An 18,796-nucleotide genomic window follows, 5' to 3' on the forward strand; every position below is an offset into this window, starting at 1 on the left:
TAGAATCCACATGGTAAAATGTTTATCTTCTGAAGCCTCGTAGAAAAAGAAGAAAAAAAAATAAAAAAATTATACCGAAAATACCATGATGGCCTGTTGAAGTAGCAAAGCCCTAAGATCGAAAGCTCTAATACCAATGTTATGTAATTAGATCACAAAAAAAAAATATAGATCAACGACTTGAGAATAAGCCTCTTCAAGGGGACAACCTCCTTTTACATCATATAAATGAGCAATTCTTGGATGATTCAAATGACAAGACCTCATTGGTACATATAAGAATCTAAAGGGTCAAAATATAACTAGGGCCTACATAACAATAATAATGTAAGGGCACAACAATGAAAATACTGGGTTTCTATGGGGCATAACAATAATAATATAGGGGCTACACTAGTATTATAGGGGCCTAACACTCCACTACAAAAGTATTTGGTCTTCATTTTAGAGGTCTATTACATGCACACTATTGATTGAGGAAACACAATATTGATTTGAGTAACACAACCTAAGCCTCCTTTTCACCCTATCAATTATTGAAGATTGTCATAACTTGTATTCATCTCATGAAGCAGTTTCAGCCTGGTAAGACATATAATACTAACACAAACATGAGGTACGTTTGACTAGTTCAAGTGATATCCTTAATGCATATCTAAGGGATACATTATAATGTTGTGTGGATAGAATATATGTCTAAGAACTATGTGTTATTCCTTCTTGTTTATGGTGCGTAAATCTACGACCCTTTTAAATGTTTGAAGTTCTAGTAGCTAGTCCAATTTTATAGAAGTCTAATCTAGTGGGAGATTCAAGCAATTATTCTCAGTAAACATATCTCCCTAAGGTATTAACGTGTTGAAGTTCAACTTTGGTGATTCAATTCCTTATTCTCATGATCAGTGCACAGATCGCAGTAAGGTGTTAATCTGTTGAAGTTTGACTTTGTGACATATCATTAAAGCATCATCATTGATTCAATTTTCTAAAAGGCTATAACAGAGGTTGGTTGGCATTAACCAATTACGTCGTAAGGCGTTTCCCTCTAGGAAGAACCCCCTTAGCTGCCACTCTGCACTATTGTTCATTGTCAGATCCATTGTTTCACAATTGAATGATTTCTTGCCATCAGATTAAAACAATTAGGAACTCCCCCTCCCATCTTAGTAGTCTAAACTAATATCTGCAATATGGGTATTTCATTTCTAATTAATTTTTTTCAATCAGGATTTTGAATGGAATGTTAGACACACAAATAATGGACAACAAATTAGGATAAGCATTGAATGCATTACTATTCACAAGGATACTCATTTATAAAATTCTAGTGACCCTTGGTTTCATATTCCAAGTGGTCTCTTGGACTTCCTTTAACTGTTCAACTTCCACACCAACTGTTAGAGGATTAGGTGTCCAACATTCTCCCCCTAATCCGAAGGGGTATATACGATTCCAAGAAGAGATATCTAACACAAAAATACAACAATGCATGACAACAATAACTTAAATGTGCTCTCTGAGATGATGGCATAAGGTGGTGGTTTAAGTATGACCACCAACATTGGAACGCTTATTGCGGTTCTCGAAAATGTTCCAAATATAGCAAGAGGTTGAAAACTTCTGCTAGAGGAGGTGTCCCTAAGTCTTTGGAGAGGGAGACCTTCAATATGGAAAAGGTAGGTCTACAACTTGTGGTGGTTTAAGGATGACCACCAACTCTAGAATGCTAAATATAATTCCTGCAACTCTTCCAAAACTGGCAAGAAGATGAAGCTTTCTCCTAGAGGAAGTGTTCCCAATTCTTTGAAAATGGAGAAGCTCAAACTGAAAAGGTAGCTCTCAACCCCACATAGATGGTTTAAGGTTGACCACTAACCAAAGACATGCTTAGGGGCATCTCTATCTCTGGCTACAACTCTAAATCTGGTATGGAAAGTTGTGGCTCAAGCATGCTTGATGTGGCTTTGAAGCTTGTATATGACCATCACTTCCCCCTTATCAGATACAAGGTGTGAAGATGGTGGAAAATCAATTGCAAGACTATTCAATAGTCTAGAAAAAGTTCTGACATATGACTGAAATATCTTCTTGGTTGTTGAAGCCCATTTCCAAGAAGCAATCCATCCAAGGTGAATATTTGTTCTTGCAAGAGGCCTATTTTGGCATTTCATATGGCCAACTCAGTCACAATGTTAGCATTTAACAATTTGTTGTGGTTGTTGTGGAAGAGGACCAAAATATGGAACAACTGAAGGTGAACTGTCATGAAGAAACCCAACACTTTGAAATTGAATGGGATTGGAACAGTCCAGAATATGAAAGGACACATCCTTTTCATATCCAAGACCTATTATGTGCTTGTTGTTAACAACATCTTCCCAAGGTATGATGATTGGCTTGGGAAGTGCAAGATGAATTTTTACTTTTGCATGCAAATCTGCTATTGCACTATGCACTGAATGTGAATCAACCTCAACCTTACTAATTTCATCACTTGCTCGTTGTTGATGGGTGTTTATTTTAACCTTGAATAGAAGATTGTTTTGAGCATAAAATAATTTAGAATGACAAATTCGTTGAAGCTCATCTCGCTAGAATTGAGATTCTAGTTGCAAAAAATAAATCTTTTCCTGTACATTATGCACGCATATTTGAATGTCACAAAGCGTGTCTTTATGGAATTTTACCATCCCATCAACAATGGAATGCATCAAGGTATTCAGTAACTCTAATACATTATTGATTCAAGCCATTTATCAATCTCAAGAATTAAAATTTATCAATCTCAAGAATTAAAAGCTTCAACTAGAATTGCACTATTATTTACATAGAAGCATTGTGCAATTCCACAATTTATAAATCCCACCAAAGAACAATGCAAAATCCCAACAACTTCTGCAAATTTTCTTGGATTTAATCTCACATCCTTAGCAATGTGAGCAAGATATACATCCCAAAGGTTTGTCACATCAAAATTTTTCCGAAAACTGTATGAGTTGCTGCTTATATTCTTCAGCGCACAATCCTCATGTTTGAAAAATTGTTGATGCATGAAAGTGGAAGTTATTCGCTTCACACTTTCCACCTCAACATCAAAACCAATTCGTTTTGGTGAAAAATTGGCGCGGTAATGGGTTTGGATTTTGATTTTAAATGCACAGGTTGGCGGAGAGTTAATGCAGTCGCAGTCGACGCAACGTGTAGCCGGAGAGGAGGTGATGGAGAGGGCACTGACGAACGAGGGGCGACGAGAGGTTCCGGGTGACATCACGCCAATCAGAGGCATGCCAGAATAATACACTTTTCGAGTGATTGATTTTTCTAAAAAGTCCCATTATAGACTAATCCTTATCTTTTACCCATAAATTTCCAAATCAAACCAGTGCAGTTGACTTCATGCTTCTAATAAATATAGAGATTTAATATTACAATAAGATAAACTAAAAATCACAAAACCATAACTCATTCTAATTTTTCTTTCCATACGCAATTCACTGACATTTGTAATGGAATTCACTAAGGAATTAGTGAAGAAATGAAGTAAAACCATGTGTAGTAAGAAGGTAATGGTACAGTGGTAAGAGTTTGGACAACATGATGTCAAATGCAAGATATGCACAATTCAAATCTGCTATCGGAATTTAAATGTTTTTCATTGGAGTAGTTTAGAAAGAAAGAAAGAAAGAAATTATTTTAAAGTTTACAAGGTTAAAGATAGTTTATGGGACAGATTGTTTTTTTTGATGAAGCTTCACAATAAATGCTCCTTCTTCTGGACAAACCCCTCGATAAATAAATTATCTCAAAAACTAGCTACCAGCGTATCTGCATATGTAACTTTTCGGAGAAAAAACAATCACCGAAAAAGTACATTATTCTGGCATGCCTCTGACTCACAGGACGTCACTGAAACCTCTCGTCGCCCCTCGTTGGCTGGTGCCCTCTCCGTCACCTCCTCTCCGACTGCACGTTAGATTGATTGTGGCTGCATTAACTCTCCGCCAACCTGTGCATTTCAAATTGCAATCCAAAAATATTACCGCTCCAATTTTTCACCAAAACGAATTTGTTTTGGTTTTGATGCTGAGGTAGAAAGCATGAAAATAGTAGTTTCCACTTTCATGCATCAATAATCTGTCAAACTTGAGGATTGTGAGCTGAAGAATATAGGACAATCTTACGGGGTGGCGGAATAGAATTGATTCCATCAGAAAAACTCGAAAGGATTATACTATTAGTCATATTGACAGAGCAGAAAACAAAGAAGCTGATTCTCTGTCAAAGAAAAGGACTTTCTTTACAAAAACAAAAACTGAAAGATGAGGATAACGGTGGGATGAATTGCACCAAATTCAAGATTTTATACTGCTGGGTACTTAATCCTCTTTGATCCCTCTTCAACTCTGGTATGTATCAAGTATCCCGTTTTTCTTTTCTCTTCCAGTTGCTCTTGAATTTTCTGAGCTTGCATACTTTCGTTGATACTTTCTCTGTCTCCATATTTTCCTGCATATTTTGATGAGGTTTTGAGTTTATGGCAGTGATATCTTATCTCACTCCGTTGGCGTGGTTGCCTATTCTGGCTGCACATATATGTTATCACTATCCACCAGATGATGTACTGTTATCTCTTTTTGATATAAATAGTAATCTAACTTTTTTAGTACTGAACAATTTTTTTTTTTGCTATGGCAAACCTATGGGATGTATATCTTGCTCTTGATTACCCAAGAAAATTCACAGAACTTGTTGGGATTTTGCATTTTCCTCCTCGTTCTAGTCAGATTTTGCATTTTCCTCCTCGTTCTAGTCACGATTTATTGAGATTGTGAGCTGAGAATAGTTTCCACTTTCATGTGTCTTTCTCCTTGCAATAAACATATTCAGTATTGAACCCTGACTGATGAAGAGCTACAGAATCCATAGAATGGAAATCATCTTCTTTATTTGATCTCTTGCTCTTGGCTTGCATGTCTGAAAGCCTGTCTGGCCAAGCTTCTACTTCTAAAGCCCGTGTTTGTGAATTTTTAGGCTGCAAGGAATGGGGATCATCCATATAAAAATCCTCTAACTCAAATAAACATTTACCAAATACAGTGACAACATGCACATATACTTCTTCCATGGATCGAGATCGTGAATGCCTCCTCGATCTCCCTGTGGTACCTTCCATTCAAAAACTCGATTGAAAAAAATAATTAGAAATGAAATGCCCATATTGCAGATACTGGTTCAGACAACATTATATTAAAAGGGCAATTTTTTCCTTTTATTTTTTCTCTTCTTGTATTCTAAATTGAACAAGAGATACTCTAGCCTACCAACAGTTATAAAAAATTCCTAATTCAACAAGTTAAACTTGAATTCTCTCTTTAATACCTCCAAAATCAAGAAATTTCCGAGACATTGCTACACAATACAGATTTGAAAGACTCAGATCAAGTGCTTTAGTTGAAAAAAATAATGAGAAATTTTTATCTGTCTATTAAGTTGTCATTCATTCACTCATTGTGGTTTCAGTTGGCTTCGGAGAAGGAAATCTATTTTTTGGGTGCATATGGATCCTTGTTTCTGTTAACAAATAAGGAAAACATCCTTCTATTGTGGGGTTTCCACTGTTTCTTCAACTAGAGGTTGAGGTTTGCTTGGACCAGACTCCTCGGGCTTTTCAATTCTTCAATTTTTGCTGGAGGTTCCTCGTGCAGTTCATCTACTATTATTGGAATTTCTTCTTCTTTTTGACGAGGTGGCTCTTTCTCTTGCATATTTGTCACGCCCCCAACTGCGGTAGTCTTTCAACTGCTTATGGCGAGGTGCGGCACCACCGAATACTTTCTTTTCACCAATAATTATGTTCATGGACTACACCTAACCATTAGTCTACTTAGTTTGTTTTTCGCAACCAAGTATTATTATTGTTCCTTTATATTAATGAACACCCATACACATTCATTATCCACAGCAATTATACATGAAGAACATAATTACACAGTATAAAGGGAGGGACAACTCTCTGAACAATGAGTCTGCCCAAATTGAATGCGCCCTCACACGGACCGCCAACCACACTCTTCAACCGAACTTCGTGTCATGTGGTTCACCGTTGCATGGCGGGCGAGCGACCTCACCCGAGTCACCCGTCAACCGTTCACCCTTCCACGACGGGCGACCTCACCCAAGACACCCGTTCACCTCTGCATGACGCGTGGGCGACCTCACTCAAGTCACCCGTTCAAATGTTGCGGGCTCAAGTTAAAAATGTGTATTTGCATTCAAATTATGAAGAAAGACCAATGGTAATAGAAGAAGCTCAACAATCAACTTCATTTAAGTGTTCAAAATGATCAACAACTAGCTACTAAAGTTCCTATTTTAGTACAAGAAGAAACGTCTAAACATCATTATAAATCTGCATTTAATTGAAATCAAAGTGTTAATTAATCTGTATAATTGTTTCTCTAATTTATATTGATTCATAAATTTTTAATACATAAATTAAAGTTACACTATTCCAAAAACAATTCAATTCTAATAAATGTTTAAAAATAAATAATTATTTTACTAAACATCTATTTTTTTTAATCATGAAATTTTTCTCGCAAAACCATAAATGTGATTTTTTTTTTTTTTAAACTTTATACTTTTACCAGACAAAAAGCTCTTGAATTGATTCATCATAACTTTTCATGAATATTATTAATATTAATTACATCAAGCATTTATTCCTTGAAATCTTTCTACTCATAATTCCGCAAAGAACAATAAATTTTCTGAAATGTTTTTTTCTTTTTTTACTTTCTACTCATAAAAACATTCTTTTTTACTTTAAAAGTAATTCTTTAACGTTATACTTAAGACAAAAAGTTCTCGAGTTGATTTATTATAACTTCTCATGAGTATGGTTAATATTAATTACATCAAGCTAATGGGCAGTGAATCTATATTTAAAAGTTGCCTTATAAAAGTAGTTTCTTTACTAACGTTATTTTGTGTAAAGTCAACCCAACATGCTCCATATTACATTTCTTAACCATTATTTAAATGGGTATATTTGTGAGTATGTTAAAATGTGACTGGGTTTAATTTCTGGAAGACGAATATTTATCAACATAATATTACTGGACATAGCTCGCAGATTTTTTAATGAATATGGCTGAAGCTAGCAGAATTTTTACGGCATAGCCATTACAAATATCGCCGTAGCCAAGGGGCTTTAATGAACGACTCCACCGCTGGGAGTGCGAAAGCCATCCGCCCCAGCCGTCATATCATGCACATCATGTGCTTCAAAATCCAAGTTATAGTTATTAAATTTCTTTGGGGTTTTTTAAAATGAAATGCAATAAATTCTAAACACCCAAATGATGAGGTATCTATCAGGTAAAGATATCTACTTTCAGAAATATTAATCTAGCCCCTATGACTCAAGAGCTAGCTTATAGCCCTTATGTGATACTCGAGATGCCTATGAGGCAAGAGCTAGCTTAGAGCCCTTATGTGATACACGAGATGTATCCTCTCCACTGTGCCTTATTATTTGGCTATTTTGAAAAGGTGGAACAACTTGATAAGCAACATAATTAAAATTGTTGAATCAAAAATAATATAATAAACATTAACATTAAACTTTAATAGAATTGTGAAAAATTACTAAAATATTTATCCAATTTTAAAGGCATGTTTCATTTTCACTCTATGTCATAAACTTATTATTAGAATCATAGCAATATAAAATAGTATGAAGTTATAAATAGTTGTTATATTATTAATATAGTAGTTGTTTGATATAAAGTCAAGTTTAATAATTTATTGATTGTGTTTTATAATTCTAAAGCATTGATTCTATTTTACTTTGCTTTTCTAATATTAAAGAGATTTAATTGATTAATTTTAAATATAACATCATACAATGATCCACTATTAAATATATTAATGTCAATAACATTACAATTTAAGATGATTTGGTTGTAAAATGTGTTTATATGAATGAATGGATAACCCTCTTCCACCCACGATTATTGTTTTTTCTTACTATTTTCTAAAGGATGGAAATATGATTCAAGAGGCTGCCATTGATGTCCTAAATCAGAATACTAACAATGACGCTGCCAAATTGGTTGGCCTCTACCTCACCTCTACTTTCTTTAGTTTCCAAGGCGGGTTCTTTGAACAAACCTGTGAGATAGAGACAGATTCTCCTCTTTCACCTATAGTTGCTAACTTATTCATGGAAGATTTTAAGAGGAATACTAACAATGACACTGCCAAATTGGTTGGTCTCTACCTCACCTCTATAAGAGCTGTGGCATCAGAGATTTTGTCATATCAACTACAATGATTTGTTGTTACTTCAGAAAAAGGAAATGGTAAGAGATCTTCCTATGTTAAAACAAGTGCATAATGATTGTGATGCCTGTACATTAGGAAATATGCATAGAGAAGAATTCCATGTTCGAATAGAGAAGAAATAGAGAGATATACTTGAATTAGTGCACATAGATCTTTGTGGACCCATGCAAACAAAGTCATTAGGAGGTGCATTATATTTTTTAATGTTTATTGATGACTGCACAAAGTTTTCTTGGGTATATTTCTTGAGTAAGAAGAGTCACACATTTGAATACTTTAAGCAGTTCAGAAATATGATTGAAAAGCAAACAAGGAAGTAGATAAAAATTCTCCACTCCGATCAAGGGGGAGAATACAGGAAGGATGAGCTTATCAAGTATTGTAAAGACCATGGAATATTACAGCAATTCATAGTACCCCATACTCCTAAGCAAAATGGAGTAACAGAAAGAAAGAGCAGAACATTGGTGGAATGCGCCAGAAGCGTGTTGAGAGGTAAGAATTTGTCGAATGGTTTTTGGGCTGAAGCATTGAATACTGTGGTTTATTTGAAAAATAGGAGTCCTACAAAGAGTCTTGAGTTTAAAACTCCTTATGAAGCACTATATGGATTTAAGCCTATAGTAAAACATTTAAGAGTATTTGGGTCTAAAGCATTTGCCCATATTCCAAAGGAAGACAGAAGAAAACTAGATTCAAAAGCCATCATATGTACCTTTATAGGGTGTTGTTCAGAATATAAAGCTTATAGATTATTTAATCCCTCTACTCACAAGATTTTTGTTAGTAGAGATGTCATATTCCATGAGCAGGATCATGAAGAATCTGATAAGCACAATGAGGAATGGGATATTCCGTACTTGGTGGAAGAAGAAAGTGAAGAAATAGGAAACAATCAGGATCAACAGCAGACACAGGCAGAAGATGAACAACAGCAACAACAACAGCAGATACAACAGTAGTGGGAAGAAAAAGAGAATGATGATCAAACAAGGTTTGAAGCTACCCCACCACTTAGGAGATCAGGTAGGAAAGCTCAATTACCTGCAAGATATAGGAAAAATGCTTTTATAACTAGTATGATGAATATTGTTGAACCTTCTAGTTATAAGGAAGAAAATGAATGTAGTGAATGGAAAACAGCGATGGAACAGGAATATGAATCTATAATCAGAAACAACACTTGGGAACTGGTTGAACTTCCTAGAGGGAAACAAACCATAGGTTGTATAAACCAAAGTTTAATGCAGATGGAACTATAGATAAATTAAAAGCTAGATTGGTAGCAAAGGAGTATTCACAAAAAAAATGCATTGACTATGAAGAAACCTTTGCCCACGTAGCTAAACTTAATACCATCAGAATGTTGATTGCTTTTGCTACTAAGAAATATTGGATGATTCACCAACCAGATGTAAAGTCTGCATTTTTAAATGGAGAATTGAAAGAGGAGGTTTATTTAGAGCATCCTGAAGGGTTTTTCCAGAAAGGGAAAGAACATTTAGTCTGTAGATTAAAGAAAGCACTTTATGGACTAAAGCAAGCACCCAGGTCTTGGTATGAAAATATTGATTCATTTCATCTACAATTTGGCTACAACAGAAGCAAAAACGACCCTAATATTTATACCATGCAAGATGAACAAGGGCACATAGTGTTGATTTCTTTGTATGTAGATGATTTGATTATTACAGGTGATGCTACATATCTAATCAAAGAAATCAAGCAATAGATGTCACAGGTGTTCGAAATGAAACACCTTGGTGAATTAAGATACTGTTTGGGTCTTGAGATCTGGAGAGATTCAGGAAAAACATTTTTGTCTTAGGGAAAGTATGTCAAAGGACTACTAGAAAGATTTAGGATGGATCAGTGTAAGCCTACAACAGTACCATTACAACAGAACATCAAACTGCAGAGTGAGGATGGCTCTAAAGAGGTAGATGCGACACTTTACAGACAGCTGGTTGGGAGCCTAATCTACTTGACCACTACTAGACCAGATTTGGCTTATGCAGTCAATGTGCTAAGTCAATACATGTCCAAGCCACTTGAAAGTCATTGGAATGCAGCGAAAAGTGTTTTGAGGTATCTACAAGGTATTGTAGATTATGGTATTATTTATACTGATTCCTCTGATGTTAGATTGACAAGATTTATAGATTCAGACTGGGCTAGAAATGTAGACGATCGTAGATCCATAACAGGCTATGCATTCAACATTGGATCCGGGGTGATTACATGGAGCAACAAGAAACAGAACATAGTTTCCTTGTCTTCAGTGGAAGCAAAGTATCAAGCTATGTGTGTAGCAACATGTGAGGCAGTTTGGTTGCGAAGACTTCTCCAGGATGTTGGGGAAGAACAGAAAGATGCAACAACGATCAAATGCGACAATCAGAGTTCAATCAAACTTTCCAATAATCCGGTGTTTCAAAAGAACACTAAACACATTGATACACAGTTCCATTTTGTCAAGGAGAAAGTGTAATCAAAAGAAATCCATTTGGTATATTGTAATACATGTGATAATGTTGCAGACATTTTCACTAAGCCTCTTGGCAAAATCAAGTTTGAAATGTTTAGGGAGATGTTAGGCATATTTGTGAACCCCTTCTTCATTAAGGGGGAGTGTTAGAGATAATGGAGAATATCTTAGAATAGTGAGTTGTTTCACGAGACCTCAGGATAGGAATTAGTTTCTATTTTTTTGGTTATGGTTCTAACTTCCCTAAATCTGCGATTACTATATATTGTGTGATGTACATGAACAATGTAGAGCGTTCTCCAAAGCCAGACTGTCCTGGTTCAGACTCTCTTTCATAGAACTGACCAGTGAGTTTTATTTTAATTAATACACAACATTGCATTTTTATCATCTTCTTGATTTCCCCCTTGTTATTTCTTTATTTTAATTAATTAATTACCGAGTAAAATTTACCTATATTCTTTAATTATTTTATTTTATTCAATTTTAATTTCATCCTCATTTTTATTTTATTATTCTAAATTCTAAATTTTATTATTCTAAATTCTTAATTTCTTTATATAAAATATAAAATATATTTATTTATTATTAATAATAATATTAATCTTATGATTACTCCTACAATTTGATCCTTATGATTTATTGACTTTATAATTATGATACAACTTGAGTGGGCCTAATGGTTAAGAGCATGTGTTTCCTCCTAAGAGGTCACAGGTTCAAAACCAGAGGGGGGTAGAGTATGTATGCCTTCGTAGACTTAGCAGTCAAATCGCTGCGCGGAGGTGGGTCCCTTGTCCCACAAACAAGGGGGTCTCATACACCAATTTGGTGTCTGGCTTGGCTGTGACCTTAAAAATAGATATTATTAGTACAGCTTGAGTGGGCCTAATGGTTAAGAGCATGTGTTTCCTCCTAAGAGGTCACAGGTTCAAAACCAGAGGGGGGTAGAGTATGTAATGGTTAAGAGCATGTGTTTCCTCCTAAGAGGTCACAGGTTCAAAACCAGAGGGGGGTAGAGTATGTATGCCTTCGTAGACTTAGAGGGGGGTAGAGTATGTATGCCTTCGTAGACTTAGCAGTCAAATCGCTGCGCGGAGGTGGGTCCCTTGTCCCACAAACAAGGGGGTCTCATACACCAATTTGGTGTCTGGCTTGGCTGTGACCTTAAAAATGGATATTATTATTATTATTATTATATTTTAATTTTAATTTAGTTAATTTTTATATATAATTGATAATGACTAATTTACAATACCTAGTTTATAACTAAATATTATTTTAATTAATTCAATAGCTAATTCTTAACGGTTATGATTTTTGCTATTTTTTTTGGATGGATGGATTTTTCACCTTTGTCTTGAGGAGGATGAATCACATTAATTGATTTGAAACATGGACCAAATTCCAATGATGTAATTAATCTGAAAAACATTCTCATTTACAATATAGATTAAAAAAATCTAAAATCTACTATTAATATTATTATTCATAATTTTTTAAAATAATAATAATAATTATTAAATAATTAACAATAATAATTATTAAATAATTAACAATAATAATTATTTAAATAATTTTTTTCATATTTTTTTACTTATTAATATTTAAATTTATTAATAATATTTGTAATTATTATTATTTATTAAAAATATTTAATAAAATTTAAATTTTTTCGCTGCGGCTCTGACCTAGCCGGCGCTGCGCAAAGCTGCTGGCCGTCCGCCCCTGGCTGCTGCAGAGGGCCTGCTCCCTCCTGCTCCGCAGATCTGCGCCTTAGAGGCTGCTGCGAACCTGCGTTCTGATTGAGGTCCTTATCATCGGGGAATATAGACTCCAATGGGGGCGCTTCCCCCCCGGCGGAGGTCCTAGCTTTCAAAGCAATGATCGAAGCCTGCTTGAAGAGAGCCCCATCGGTGGCCCAGCAAAAGTTCATCAAGAGGATGGAGAAGATTCCCACAGTCGCCCTCTCAGAGGAAGAGACGTGTAAAGCAGCACTAAACCTGGCAGAGAGAGGTCTTATTGGACAGTTCACAGGCCTTTGGCCTTCACCAAAGTCAGTAGAAGATTGGGCTCAGAGAAACTGGAGCTCCCTGATCAAGGAGGGTGTGAAAAGCTACTTCGTCGGGAAAGGATACTTCGTCTTTGTGTTCGATAATCCGGAAGACAGAAGCCTAATATTCAGAAATGGGCCATATTTTATGGGACCGCAGGGCCTGTATCTGAATAAATGGTCCCCAGACTTCGACCCTACCCAGGATGTCCCCTCAGCAGTTCCGGTATGGGTGAGACTTCCCCACTTGCCTCTCCACTGCTGGAACCAAAAATCCCTTGAAAATATCGGCAATGCATTGGGTAAATACATCGACAGAGCTGTAAGAAAATATCAGTATTCATGCGCTCGAATATGTGTTGAAGTCGATCTGGAGGAGGGGTTACCGGAAGCAATCAAACTTACAGTAGCAGGCTGGGAGCACATTCAAGAACTGGACTATGAACAGCTTCCGTTCAAATGTAGACACTGCCATGAACATGGACACTTCGCGAAGCACTGTAAGAAGAAGGTAGAAGAGCAAACAGACAGACAAAAAGAGGAACAATGGACCCTAGTTCAGAAAACAACAAATCCAAAAAAGGGCCCTAGCAAAGGAAGGATATCAGGGATGACAAGCAGCTCAAAACCCATCCAGGAAGAGGAAACAGGGATGCCAAGCAGCCCCAAAATCATCCAAGAAGAGGAAGCAAACGTACAAGGGACATCAAGCGCACAGATCAACCCAACAAATCTGGAGCATGAAGACCTAGTGCATGTAGAAAGCCCCCCTCCAAGCAAAGAAAGTGAGAAAGAAAAGCAGGTCGAAGCTACTCAGGGAAGTTCGCCCAACCCTTCATATGCAGATATAACAAGGAGAAAAGCAATGGAAAGTTCAGAAACATCAGAAGATGAAGCCTATGAGCGTCCTACCAAAAGAGCTGGCAGGAAATCTCGGAAAGAAAAGAGAGAAGAAGAGGCCGAGAGGCTTAAAACCCAAGGGAGCCAAGCAACCATAGAAATGTCCATTGGGCGGAACAACAGGCCGAGACCTTCCAAGGGAGGTCCCACCCCCTCAACAGGTAAATAATGAAATTTGTCTCTTGGAACTGTAGAGGGTTGGGGAGCCCTGCAAAACTAGAAGCAGTAAAGGATCTCCTTAAAGCAGAACCCACAGACATCCTCATGCTCCAAGAGACCAAAATTGAAGGGCATTCCCTTCTAGACACAAGTAGACTAAAATGGAACAAAAATACAGGCAAGGCAGTAAGCGCAAGGGGAACCTCCGGAGGACTGGCCACTCTTTGGTCAGATAGCACATTTCAGCTCAATAAACACTATGAAACTCAGCACTGGATCTACACAGATTTGACGCATAAAGTAAGTAAGTTGAATGTCTCTCTCTTCAATTTATATGTTCCGGTAAATTATGCAGAAAAAAGAGAATGCTGGTATTCTTTAACAACTTACCTAGAACAGCAGTCCCCAAACAATATTATCATTGCGGGAGACTTAAATATAGTGCTGAAGCCAAAGGAGAAGAGGGGAGGCTCCAGTTCAAGAGATCCCATGCTGGCCACGGTGGAGGAGATCGTTCAGAGCTGGGATCTCTTAGACTTCCCTCCAGTACATGGGCTCTACACATGGACGAATAACCGGGTCGGGTCAGAACAAATCTCTGCCCGGCTAGACAGATTTATGATCCAAAGCGGACTCTTGATGAACAAAAAGATCGCCAGCACCAAAATTTTGCCCAAATTGACCTCGGACCATAAGCCAATACAGCTGCTTTTAGAGGACGAGGAAGATTTGGGACCCATTCCCTTCCGTTTCAGCCCCCTGTGGATTGAGAAGCCGAGTTTTTTTGAAACAGTGAAAGATGCATGGGACAAGCCCATTATAGGCTCCCCCAGCTACATATGGGAGCAGAAGATGAAGGCAACAAAAAAGGCGTTGAAGGAGTGGATTAAAAAGCCTGCACCCAATCCAACCAACCAAAGGAAAGAAGCAACTCAGAGGCTGCATACAATGCAAATGGAAATGGAGAATAAAGATATAACAGCTGAGATTCTGGATGAGGAAGTCACAACTCAACGCTCTACATTTCAAGCCTTCCGAGTTGAAGAAGAGTATTGGAGATTAAAGTCTAGGAGCTTATGGCTAAAGGCAGGGGACCGGAACACTTCTTATTTCCACAAACAATACAGAGCTAGACTATCCCGGAACCATATAGCGGAAATTAAAACTATGGAGGGACAGGACTGCAAAGGGTTTGACCAGGTGAAAGCTGCAGCTGAGGCACATTTTAGGAATTTATATAATAATGGAACTCAAGCTGAAGAAGGGGAAATCAATGACTTTCTTTCTAATATTCCCCAGCTTGTCAATGATGAAGAAAATACAGTCCTATGCAGACCTATCACAATCGAGGAGGTCATTCAAGTGATCTGGTCAATGGAAGCCGATAAGGCCCCTGGACCCGATGGATTCTCTATCCATTTTTATCAATCTTGCTGGGAAGTTATCAAATCTGACCTCCTCAAAATGATCAAAGGATTTATGAATAAAGCTAAAATAGGAGGAGGTATCAAATCCACCTTCCTAGCTTTAATCCCAAAGGAATCCAATCCTGAAACCTTTGCAAGATTCAGGCCAATATCGTTGTGTAACGCTTCTTACAAAATCATAGCCAAGCTCCTAGCAAATCGACTCAAGCCTTTGCTCAAAAAGCTGATCTCCAGTAGCCAAGGCGGATTTGTGGAAGGCAGATATATTATGGACAACGTCATTCAGGTCCAGGAAACTATTCACTCAAGCAAACAACGGGGCGAGAAAGGTATGTTGATCAAACTCGATATGGCAAATGCATTCGATAGAGTAAATCGTTTGTTTCTATGCAAAGTCCTGCTCTCTTTTGGTTTCTCTCAACACTTTGTCCAGCTTATCAAAGCATGCATAGAAACCCCGTGGATTGCCCCTCTTGTCAACGGACGTCCCACCAACTTCTTCCAAGCTCAAAGGGGCATCAGGCAGGGTTGCCCTCTCTCCCCCTTCTTGTATATTCTCATGGCAGACTCTCTAAGCAGGAAGTTAGCAGTTGAAAAATCCGTTGGTTCCCTCCCGGGACTCAAACCTTCCGAGGCATCATCAATCATGCTCTTTTCGCAGATGATTCTCTGCTCCTCGGAGGTGTTTCTACCAGAATAGCGAAAGCATTTGACAATGTACTGAAAAGTTATTGCAGGGTTACTGGAGCTCTCATCAATGAGAGCAAAAGTGAAATATACAGTTGGAACGCGGAACAGCAAGAGATCTCCAACATCTCGAGGATACTCGGGTTCAAAGGCCAGGCCAAGTGGGACAGCTTCAGATATCTTGGCCTTCCCATTTCCTCTGGAGCAAACAAGAGATGTTTTTGGACTCATATAATCAGCAAAATTAAATCCAAAATCACAAACTGGGGCGGTTATTGGTTAACAAAAGGAGGCAAATCCATACTTATTAAAACGCAGCTGTCAGCTCTTCCCATATATCAATCAGCATTTCTCCTCGCCCCCAAATTTGTCACGGACCAGATAGCATCCCTGATCAGGAACTTCCTATGGCAAGGCGGGAAAGGAAATGAAAGAAAGTTGCATTTAGTTAAATGGGAAACGGTCAAGAGGCCAATAGATGAGGGTGGTCTTCAAATAAGGGACCCCTCCTTTATCAATAAATCGCTGGGCGGCAAACTGCTTTGGAAAATTGTAAGTGAACCCTCACATCCTATCAGCATAATATTACAGTCTAAATACTCAGATAAAGAAGCGATAAGGAAAATGCAAATACAGTCCACAGCGGCCAGCTCGCAGGTATGGAGGCTATGTTGCAAGAGTAGCGAATTCTTCAAAAATCACATGTACAGAATACCCGGAAATGGTAAGTCCACACAACTATGGAAGGATCGAATTATGGGGAAAGATCCGCTGGTGGAAAGAGAGGATATTGCAGAGCTAAGAAATTGGCTGGAAAGAGCAGGAGTTAACAGAGTATACGATCTGGCAAGTTGGGATGAACGTGGAGAATGGCTAAAATGGGACTTCCACGGAGTCCCTGAGCGTCTAAAGGATCAACAGATCCAACTTGAGAACCTGTTAGAAGACGCCATCCCAGTTAGCAGATTTAAAAAGGATCGATGGGGTTGGGGAAAGTCTGGAAATTACACCTCAGCAGAGGGATATAAGTCTCTTCAAGGAAAAAGGATCAGCCATCATACTCCAGCCTTTTGGAAGCAGATTTGGGAGCCATTAGCGCTACCAAAAATAAATTTTTTCTTCTGGACCTTGGTACACAACAAGTTATTGACAGGGGACAATCTGATAAAAAGAAAGTATGAAGGACCCTATAGATGCGCTCTCTGTAGATGTCAATCAGAAACTGCCCAGCATTTGTTTCTTGAATGCGCCTTTGCCAAGAAGGTGTGGGGACTCCTCCTCGACGTGTTCCAGATCATTCTCCCACAGCATACCTCAGTCTCTGAGCTATTCGCGAATTGGTGTGCTAGCTACCCCAAAGGCATCCTCCCAAAGTCATTTTGGCGCAGAATATGGATAGCGTTGCCAAAGTTTGTTTGCTGGCAACTGTGGTTAGCCAGAAATCAGCAGATCTTTAAAGAAACACAGCATTCCCCGCACCAGATCGCAGCAAAAGCTAAGGCCCTTCTGTTGGAAGCGGCTCAGCAGCAATACAATAAAGAAGACCCCCTTCTCAGGCCAGAAGAAAAAAGGTGGCTTGCTATAGAACCGCTGCCCCGAAATTATAGAAACACACCACTGAAAGCAAATCTGGAATGGAGAAAAAGAGAGACTGATGACATCTTTCAAAGATGGTGGAGGGCGCAAAATGTAACTACCATCTTCTTCGATGGAGCGTCCAAAGGGAATCCTGGAGTAGCAGGTGCTGGCGGGGTTATCTACTTTGTGGAAGGGCTCCCCTCTGTTTCCTTTGCTTGGGGTCTTGGAGAGAAAACAAACAACCAAGCGGAGATTCTGGGGCTGCTAAAGGCATGTCACATTGCAAGAGAGAAAAGTGCCAAAGATATTCAAGTCTTCGGAGACTCAGAAATTTTAATCAAAAAACTAATCAGAGAGGAATACTTTAACAATGTAGGGCTCAACAAAATATTGGACAGGCTGAAGGCGGTTCTAAAGAGTTTTGACTCATGCAAATTTTATCATATACTCAGAAACTCCAACAAGGAAGCAGATTGTATGGCGAACTTGGGCAGCACTCTCAACAAAGGAATTTTAAATGTAAATGGGGAAATTCTATATCATCATTTGTGATCAGCTCCTTTCTAAAGGAAGCAAAAGTAGGATTTCAATCATGTAAGCAGGGCTGCCAAGGCAAAGTCCCCATCTATTTCTAACATATCAATAAAATAATCAACCGTTTCAGTTAAAAAAAAAAAAAAAAAAAAAATATTTAATAATATTTATATTTATATTTATTAAAGATGGGTTAGTATTAATATTTTTTATAATAATTATTTTAATAGTATTAATATTTATTATTAAGATAATTATTATTTATATTATTAAATAATAATAATAATAATATTGTTTTTAATAATTAATAACATTTATATTAATTTTTAATATGATATACTTTTGTTGCATATATTAATCATATTAAATATTAATTTTTAATATGATATATTTATATTGCATATATCAATCATATTTATTAATATGACTGCGTTTAAATATGACTGCGTTACTATAGAAGTTGTGCATATGATAAAAAAAATGAAATAGAGGAAAATATTTATATCAACAAAATAAGCAATAAAATAAACAATAGTGAAATTAGACATTGTATTTATGAAATGAAACCAAGGTAAAATAAGTAATTGTGAAGTTAGACATTGTATTTACCAAATGAAAACA

At 37.4% G+C, this 18,796-nt stretch overlaps 1 protein-coding gene across 1 annotated transcript; it reads left to right on the forward strand.

The window, feature by feature from the left end:
* The first annotated feature begins 12,720 nt into the window (after positions 1-12,720).
* LOC149259268 (uncharacterized) lies at positions 12,721-18,193 on the forward strand. The gene is made up of 4 exons (XM_089453753.1): positions 12,721-13,226; positions 13,356-13,951; positions 14,128-15,705; positions 16,038-18,193. Exons 1-4 carry the CDS (start codon positions 12,721-12,723, stop codon positions 18,191-18,193), a joined length of 4,836 nt encoding a protein of 1,611 aa, XP_089309879.1.
* The last annotated feature ends 603 nt before the right edge of the window (positions 18,194-18,796 follow it).

The sequence above is a fragment of the Pinus tabuliformis genome, chromosome 6, assembly GCF_031772625.1.
Source record: "Pinus tabuliformis cultivar Carrire ecotype Pingquan chromosome 6, CPIR1, whole genome shotgun sequence".
Classification (NCBI taxonomy): Eukaryota; Viridiplantae; Streptophyta; class Pinopsida; order Pinales; family Pinaceae; genus Pinus; species Pinus tabuliformis.